General features: G+C 34.6%; 1 protein-coding gene across 1 annotated transcript in view; it reads right to left on the bottom strand.

Moving 5' to 3' along the window:
- Positions 1–1,449: 1,449 nt before the first annotated feature.
- LOC121727980 (transcription factor Sox-21-like) overlaps positions 1,450–10,177 on the bottom strand; it is a 51,754-nt gene continuing 43,026 nt past the window's right edge. The window contains exons 4-5 of the mRNA XM_042116068.1: positions 8,851–8,993; positions 1,450–2,464 (exon numbers count right to left, since the gene is read on the bottom strand). Of these exons, the coding sequence (XP_041972002.1) occupies positions 2,021–2,464; positions 8,851–8,993 (587 nt within the window). The 3' untranslated portion in view covers positions 1,450–2,020. The remainder of the gene's footprint in view (positions 2,465–8,850; positions 8,994–10,177) is intronic.

The following is a 10,177-nucleotide window of genomic DNA, read 5'->3' as shown; positions in this document are numbered from 1 at the left end:
GCAACGGTGTAGCTTTAAAATTACAATGAATAATATCCATGAATGATAATAATCCTATGTCAATATTGTATTAAATACGATATCATTTCGTGCTTTATTTACACTGTAAATATTTTATGTTACAGCATTTTATTGTTTTGCTTTTGCTTTACGAGTTTCATTTATAATTTTAAACATTTAAAATACTGTTTCATTGTTGAAAAAGGTGCTTTATGCGCTTTTATTTAAGATTCATATCTTAGAAAAATGCGCTTTTTTCTAATATTCAGATTTTTTTCACTGCCAATGTTCCATATTTTGATATGTATGTAAGGGCCCTATTTATTCCACGTCTTTATGTACAGTGTGCCTCTTTTTATTGCCAGCTTAGGATTCACTTTCTAAGTATGTATCTAATGGGTAAAGTTTAAAATTATATGAGTAAAACCACAGAAATGAATTTTAAAGATTTAATTTTAAATTACATGATTTAAGCACAATGATCTATCGATAATCTAGTTTCTTCTCTATTTGTCACTTTACAATAAACGAATCGCCTTACTCTAACAATGTACAGCAACATTCTCATTTTCATTCCATTTTAATACAATCGTAATTCAAGTTGTTATATTTTAATTGTTCATCTTCATAAACGCTACTATGGACGTTGAACATAAACTTATTGAACTCAATTCCTTAGTTTTTCAAATGGAAAAATACTTGTAAGATTTCTCGATCTGTTAGCTTTTTCAAATCTTTTTTATTCAGTCTTTCAGAGAGTAATAAAATAGAATCATAATGAAAATAAATCACACTTTTTGAGTGTTCAGATGTTATAAAGTTACATTTTATCATATTGGTCCAAGCCATTAGACGAATCATTAAAATTCATACTAACAGTGACATTTGATATATAATTTTATGAGTCGTCTCATGGTTTATAACCATAGTTGATATCGAAACAGATTACTTTTTTCATATTCAGTTTTACGAAAGTAAAACAATATTTAAATTAAATATACTTAATATAAAGAGGGCAAAAAGTCTTTTCGGCACTTATATAATTCAAAAATAAGATCATGAAACGTTTCATTTAAATTAAATGGTAGATAAATTGATCTCTACAAAAAACAACTAACAAAGTCATACAACAATATATGGCATCTAATAAATGCAATAGGTTTTCGGTCTTATAATGTAATACAAAGCAAAACCGAAAAATATTCGTAGAGTTTTCATACGCACAAAAATTACAAAGTTCTTTTTATTCCTCATTTTTTCTGTTTCTCATTTCACATTTAAACATCGTCATTAAATATTTACCTTAATTTACAAAATATTTACAAAGATAAAGTCGTTGTGGATTGGACTTAAAGGTTCAAGATTTTAAGTTACCAAAAGAAGAGAAATTGTAAAGAGATGATCAAATTTTCAAATAGATAAGTAAATAACTTTATAATGTTACCCAAACTTCTCTTTTCCTAGTAACTCAACATCTAGATAATAATTAATCTAATATAATATTTACATTAATTTATAGATACACAAATTGGAATGTAAGAATAACAATTATGAGTTTTGACTATAAATCTACAATGGAAAAATAAAGAGGAACTTTACATAATCACAAGTTACGCATATCACGTAACTAGCAATTTAAGATTAAATTAAAACATTTCATACTTGGTCCAAATAGTGATCATCCAAATAAAATTTTAGTCAAATATCGAAGTCATCGGTTGATAGTAATCAAGCGACGTCTTCATTCAAAATTATCTCTGCAAGGACGTATTTTATTTGCCCAAGATTTAACTATGATTTCTACAAAAAACTAAAAGTTTTGCCGTAGAAAACATTCATGAAATTAGGACTAGATTTTGTATATTGAACACTATTCTACACGAATGGCATCAATATAGGGGTTAATACGTATTTGCTCGGACCAACAAATTGGAGATATATTTTGATAATAAAATTGACCCTCACTGAAGCATGTATTCGTCAAATGAAACGGGGATGAGTCATCTTAGTACGCGTCAGGTCAAAATATGACTGTCAGGGGCCGCCTGAACTCCGGCCCACCTTGGGTATTCTGCGGATACTGGGCCGGGTACTGCGGCATGAGGAGACTCGACGACGACTGGTAGTACGGCAGCGACGGCGAGGGGTTGGACCCTGATGACGAGCTGCCCTCGACACGCTCCTGGTGCTTCTGCGTGTCGGGCGATTCTGCGGGCGATCTCGGGGATAGGCTGGCTGCAGAGTTTACTGCGCTGCTTAACCCCGCCATAGCAGCTGCCGACGCTTCGGAGTACATCTTGCTGATGTCCATCGGATACGGCCTCTGCTGCTGCTGGTCCATGTACATGTAGGCCTTGGACAGCGCCGCCGAGTCCAGGTAGCTCCGCGACGGGTCGGGGTACATGCCGTAACTTCTGTATTTGTCCTCGATTGAGTATTTTGAGACGTCCATGGAAGAAGCCACCTGAAAATAAAGATAAGGCTTTATTGCTTTGCTCATTTCCATGTTTGGGTTTCCATTTTGAGCACTTTGGGATACACACTTTGGCCTACAAGAAAAATTACATGATTTAATATACTCGCTACTTGCATGACGTAACTGATAATATTTAAGATCTGAAATGATAAACTGTTATTTCAAAATATTTTCTAGAAACTGAACAAAGGCGAAATTTATGAGCAATTCATAAATCTTGGTTAATGCATCTGCAACTTGTATAGAATTTTTTAAATGTATGTATATTATAACATGGAATCCAGACTCATATATTTTAACATATTTATTTCATATTTCAATCTACCTGCTCCACCGAATTAAAGTTAACACGGCCAATGCACAGCATAAAACATAATGAACTTAATCCTACTTTTTATATTATTATTATTTTATGACATGAAAGAAAATCCGATAAAATACGACACATGAAAAGATTATTACAGTATTGTGCCTTACACGCTCAAATACACAAATCAAATTTAACAATGCCATCGAAAATGTTCCGAGTTTTAAATTTTTAATGAAGTCAGTCTCACACTGTATTTTGGGGAAAATGTCGACTTCGGTTCTTGTTGTTATTTATTCTGTGCACCTTGTACATTGAACTTCTGTTCTTATTTTATAATATAATAAAAGTTACTGTTGCAAGCCTTAAGACTACCAAGAAATAATTTGAATTTCCATCTGACAAACATTTAATTCATTCTTATAAAGTATGCAGCATATTACTTTCGTGTACATTATAATTAAAATGTTGTTTATTAATAATTGTATGGTATTTTGATGCGGTATTCGGTTTGCGTCCAGCCCGTTACCGCATAACGTACGAGCGAGGCGGGCGCGGCGAGCGCGCCGGTTATGCGCTAAATCAGGATTAGGCCGACAACTCGACATCAACCGTAGGGTTTACTGCCGCCCTTACAACGACTTATATTATTCTTGAATTATAAAGGCTCTGCATTTTGAATGCGAGAAATCAATGTTGTATACGGATAAATGTTTGTGACTGTTCCAGAATAAAAAGTAGATAGGAAAGAGTATGCGGTGAAGCCGAATAATATTTTTAGGTATCCAAAATGTAGGAAGCGAAATATGATATTTTGTATAACATTTTGCATTACAAGCTTGTGTTAATTGGGGAATGCAATGTAGCCAAGAAAAAGAGGCTGCGATTGCAACGCAGCGCTTGTAAAACATAGCGTTATTAAAGCGTGAAATTTCTTTCGGAAAACGGTAACCCAATTGCATAACAGCCGTGAAAGCCCAATAAACAGTGCCGAATAAATCATCGATCAATGTAATCGAATATCGGAGTCACAATGGTTCGTTAAAACGTTTCCATACCTGGCCGCGAAAATGGCCAGTCACTATTTTTAATACCGGCCAAATTCGTGTTGATACCATGTGTTGAATGGTAGCTGATTATATTGTTTTCTATCGAGTTTAGGGTCTGATTCGATACGTTAATCGAAAAAAGTGCGTTTTCATCCGATAGTTCGGAGTCTATTAAGGTGGTACAATGATCCTGATTGATCGGAGGGGATGCTAGGGCTGCCGCTACTGAAAATATCCTTTTCGTAAAAAATATTTTCGAGTTAATTAAGCTCCATCATTAATTGGTCACGGTTAAGCTAAAGCAATTAAAAATATTATTAGCTCTAAGCAAATTGAACCACAAAAATTATAGCACAGATGTGAACTGTTTCATCAAACAGTTATCTACTGTTTATTGCTATTTTTCATGAAATAACTTATCCTCATATTTTATTTTGTAAACATTTTTATCCATAACAATCTCTTGTGCTGTCTACAGCAATAATTGTCCTGAAGTGGATGCATAATTATGTGCAAAGAAGAAAGTTTTAACATTCTAGAAATCCTAATTTCTACAAGTACCAACCCTATGATATGAATAATGCTACCGAACTTGAAAAGTTGTTGGATCGTATTTGGAGTTGTGATCGCCGATAGCCACTCGTTGTCTGTATCACGCATTCAATTAAATGATTCAATTTATTGATTATTATCTACATCGATATGTGCATTGGAAAGTTCTGTGTTTACGCTTAGTTTTGTTTCAATACGTTTCAATACTAATGCTAAAGCTGTCTATAGGGGTCACAAGCTTACAACATAATAAGTCTGTTGAGTGTTGGGTACTATACCTAGAACTACTAAATGGGAGCGCTATCTTATTCGATCCGATTATGTTTTTAAGTCCCTTTTTAGGTATGCCCTATACTTTTAATAATCTGTCCGTTACCTCTATGTATAGAAGTACTTTGAGTCTCGGGAAAGGACATAACGAAATTATTTTCTGCAAAAAATTGTACCATGATAAAAGAGTGCGATAATCACTCGACCGAAGTATACGTAGACCTAGTACCAAAGTATTGGTGAACGTAGGTAACATTATGATGAAATATGAGTTATAAGAAAACAAAATTACCTACATTTTTTCTTGTCTTAGGATAATCTGCTTGGTAAACGCTAAGCGAGCAAAAAGTAATTATATCATTAACAATGCCTTAAACAGTCCACACGTCAGGGGCAGATTAAACGTCACAGGAGCGAAGATCGAGGATTTGGGGGCTCTCCCCCGGGAGGGCGCGACTTATTTTTATAAGTACATGTGTAAGGGCCTTAATCGATTAGAATTCGCTTAGAATAATCTCGAAGGTCTGTTCGAGGGTTTCCACGAGTGCAATGTAACTCGACGTTTTGATTTTTATGCGCCTCCTTGAGTTTGTTTATGGTTTCAGTTAACTATGTTATTTTCCTATTCGTAGAAGATGCAAGAAAATTATACAAAGTAGCGTTAATAACGTGGCTAAATTGTTTTAAAAGAAACTAGCGATTTAAGTTATATGTATAGTATTTAAGTTATAGCATAAGTATGTGATGGAAGATCTTATATCTTTAAACGAGCAATTCTTGTATATATATATATATATATATATATATATATATATATATATATATATATATATATATATATAATTGGAATCTCGGAATCGGCTCCAACGATTTTCATGAAATTTAGTATATAGCGGGTTTCCGGGGCGATAAATCGATCTTTTTATTCGTGTTTTATCGATAGTCGATAAACTGAAAAATATGACTCTTCCTGACATCTATTGGCGGATAATAATACTATTTTACAAGCAACTAATTGTTTTAACGACCAGCAGATGGCGTTATTAAGTAACACGAAGTCAATGAGTGTTTGCTATAACGAGCAAAGCTCGGTCATCCAGGTACTAAAGTTTTATGGATGAAAAATTTAGCTCATGAGGTTTGTAGATCGTTTTTAGGGTTCCGTACCCAAAGGGTGAAAACGGGACCCTATTACTGAGACTTCGATGTCTGTCCTATCTATCCGTCTGTCTGTCTGTCTGTATGTCTTCAGGCTGTAACTCAAGAACGGTAATAGCTGGAGAGTAGAGAGTTGAAATTTTCACAGATTATTTACGTATTTCTATTGCCGCTATAACAACGAATACTAAAAACATAATAAATGTAATATTTAAGGGGGGCTCCCATACAACAAACGTGATTTTTCAAACATTTTTTGCTCGGTATCAATGATGACAACAGATTGGCACTTTCATTTGTCATCATGGCATTGATTGTATTTATACTTTAATAATCAATAATAAAATTTAAATAAAATTAATAATTAAGGGGGAGCTCCCCTTACAGGGGGAGCCAGCCATACAAAAATCATTTTTTTTTACTATTTTTGCTCTATAATGGTGCGGAACCCTTCGTGCGCGAGCCCAACTCGCACTTGGCCGATTTTTTACTACTTACCTACTATATACTTGCCTATTATACAGAATAAGTATCATTAAATTTAATCTCTTAAAATCTTTTAAAGGATTCAACGATCGTTACATGAAATACTTAAAATTGTGGCGGGTAACAAACCGAAACAGAGGAGATATACAGATTAATATTCTCATTACGACTCAATCCCTTTAATAAACGAATGTGACAACACTGTACGCGAATGCAGGAATAGAAAAGGCAGATGATAGTAGTTTTAGAAGGTTTTATAGATGCAAAGTTGTCCAGCTGAAGTACTATTAAAAAAATTTAACAGTGGGCTAAAATGGTCACATTTAGCAATTCCTCTCAATCAATTCAGCAAATGAATTGCCAAAACTGTCAAACTGACAAATGTCAAATTAGCAGGAATTTCTAGACATGAATTGCAAGCAGACTTGCATTTTACGATTTAAAAAAATGAATCATATTATGATTCTCCAAAGCGACCATTTTAGACCCGCAGTTAAATCGAGAGCATGAACACATAATATAGTCACGTGATATTATGTATGATTATGTACCTAATACCTCCTTGCCTTTAGAGGATGCGGTCAAAAATCTTAGTGCTTTTAAATATTTTTAGGCGTCCGTTCCGTAAAAGTGAAGTGTAACAAGTAACAACCGTTTGAGCAGTTATTCTGTTTATCTTGTTAATGTTGGTTGTAAATGTTCTTAGCAATACCTACTAGCAATTATATAGGCATACTTAATATGTTGAATTCAAGAACAAGTTTATACTTGTCCTAGAATTCCCAAAATAATGTATACCACACCGGAACGAATGGTAATCTGGAGCGCCGAAAGCTGGGCCCCTCTTGTCTTTGTTTACCGGGAGCGCGAGCGGTGAGTCGTCACGGAATAATTAGCAAGGGCCTACCCTCGGGGAAGCGGAGGTGTTGGCGTTAAATTAATAACTATCTTGTATAACACTAGTAGACGGTATGGTGTGGTATGGTTTTATGCGCTTAAGTGTTAAAATTTTGAGTTTATGTGTGGTGTTTTTGGGGTTCCGTACCCAAAGGGTGAAAACGGGACCCTATTACTAAGACTGCGATGTTTGTCTGTCCGTCTGTCTGTCTCCAGGCTGTATCTCAGGAACCGATATAGCTAGATTTCTGAAATTTCATAGATTGTGTGTATCTGTTGCCGCTATAACAACAAATAAGTACTAAAAACAAAATAAATTAGATATTTAAGGGGGGCTCCCATACATGATACAAGTTACAAACATAACTTTATTGCTATTTTTTGCTCAATATCAATATGTACTTAGGTACTCTAAAGTCTACTCTATCCGCAACTTATTTGACAGTTAGAGCCTGTTTCTCCACTTTTTGATAAGTATCTGATAGGCTTTTCACCACTTAACATGTCAGATAGAGCATGGATAATCTGTCAAAAAAGTTGTGGATAGCCTATCCGGTACTTTATCAGGGAGTGGTGAAACAGGCCCGAAAATAGTAAAAAAAAAATCATATATCGCCATCTGGGTACTGTGACCAATCGTCCAAGTTTCCCGGCGCTAATATAGAGTAAATTCACTCCTACTTCATTACACGCATATTATATTTCCGGCTAATCTAATGAACCGCTCGTCATGTTTTCGGTTAATTTCACCGGCCAATTATGATCTGTCGGGATCTACATCATCATTTTGCATCTTATTAGATATGGCGGTCTCTTAATGCATTTTACGCTTTTTTCCGATTACCCGTTTTACACGGTTGTTAAATTTTAACGCCTTTTTGAAATTCGCTCATCACTACTAGAAAAACTCGATAATGATCTTCGTCGGTAAATCAAAAGATAACTTTCACAGATTTTTTATAAAAGTAGCTTGCGAAATGCATTCAAAAGTACAAAAGATCTCATCAACCAAAATATTGTAGAGCTTACAGCATTCGAGCTACCTATAACCGCTGCGTAGTAATTTATTATTTCTATATTTCTGTTGTTTTAGCTTTATTTAATTAGACCGATTATCCCTGACTATTATCTCCTACGTTTTTATTCGTATATTTATTCAAAGTAGAAGTGGAAAAGAAAAGAAACACTGACATATTTTAGAGCAGTCTCTAGGCATTTACTTATAATATTTTTTTCAGTTTTCATTCATCTGAGAATTTACAGAAATGTGTCAGTATAGCGGACCTAAAATGATCACATTTTGCAATTCCTCTCAAATCAATTCAGAAAACGAATTGTCAAAACTTTCAAACTGACGAATGTCAAATAAGTTGTGCGAATTCCTAGACATAATATGAATTGCAAGCAAAGTGACCACTTGCCATTTAGAAAAAAATGAATTATATTAATATGATTCATAATACATAATATGATTCTCCATTTTAGCCCCGCAGATTTCCGTAGTTAATCTGCCACTTTGTCTATTATACCAATGTAGATAATATCTTCTTTATAATGGTCATGCTAGGCGTGCTGGAGCAACGATGTAAACGCATAGATGGATATTGGATATGCCTAATTAGCTATTTATTAATTTACAATAATAACAAGTTTACCTGTGGGTTTGGTGTCAGTGCTGCAGAAATGGCGTTCTGCTGGGCCGCAGCCGCCGCGGCCGCTGCCATGCTGGCCCCCAGCGGCCCATACGCGGCCCCGTAGTAGCCGCCCATCGCCTGCGTCATACTGCCTCCCGCCATACCTGGGGACAAGACAGAATATTATTAAACTGGGTTTATAATTAAAAATAAGTGTACGAAAAAATTTTAAAAATGGGCTGCTAGATTTGGCCCGCGGCTCCATCTGCGTAAATCCTCGGGAAACAATGGAAGTTCTGAGATAACAATATATAGGTATGTGTGTTAAACTAGAGCCTAAACTTTTATCAAAATCTTTTCTATAATGCGTGTAACATTCACTCAAAATTTCTGCTTTAAGTACGATGTGATATCTACCCAGACAAGATTATGCCTTATTCATTTTCCGTAACAAAAAAAAATCATTTTTTTTACGCCTGCATCTTCCACCTTTGAAATAGATCAACAAAAAGCGTGGAATTTAGCATTGCCGTTACCTATGTGGGAAAATGTTAATATTTTAAGCGCGCCGGCTAATACACGCTCATTGAGACTTCACACACGACTACTAAATGTCCGGAAAACGTCATTAAATATGTTCACACTAGTTATAAAAAGTGTATTTTGAAAATAGCATTTTCCCATGAACCAGAAGAGTTCGCGCGAACTTTATTACCTGCGGAATTAACATTTAATTAACGTGTCATTTTTACTTTTTAAACGGCGTTTTGTGCAAAGGCGGAAATTCTGAGCTGCACTTTAGTTACAAAATAGAACCATTTACGTAAACCGTCGTATCATATCACGATATCATACAAAACATTAGGTTTTAGGCATCTCATCCAAATGTAAAGGCTAATTAAAATGAGACTTGTTACTAGTATCGACATCAGTATCTATTAATAATGTTATTGTCTAAGGTAGCTTAAATACACTGTGTTATTTTATATTTATGTGCGGTGTGCACATTTATTATTGGAGATGTCCACAAAAGTTTTCCACCTTTCTTAAAATCAGTAATCGGAAAGGCATTATAATTTATAACATTATTTCTACTTGCTACCTTTTGACAAACAATAATTTATTTATTTATTTATTTATTCACCAACAGAATCACATTTAATACAAAATACAGCACAGTTTTTTATGGATGAAATGGGTTCCAATGAAAGGTGAAATACAACATGCTTTGCGACAATGGGATGAAATGAAATGAAATATTGTGAATGAAATGAGTATTATTAATTAACAATATAATTATAACTATTGACGGGTTATAACTCATACCAAGATCAAAAGCCACCAGACC

Source organism: Aricia agestis, chromosome 1 (genome assembly GCF_905147365.1).
Source record: "Aricia agestis chromosome 1, ilAriAges1.1, whole genome shotgun sequence".
Taxonomy (NCBI): Eukaryota; Metazoa; Arthropoda; class Insecta; order Lepidoptera; family Lycaenidae; genus Aricia; species Aricia agestis.
The sequence above is the reverse complement of the archived record's forward strand: the minus strand, read 5'-3'. Positions and strand labels throughout refer to the sequence as shown.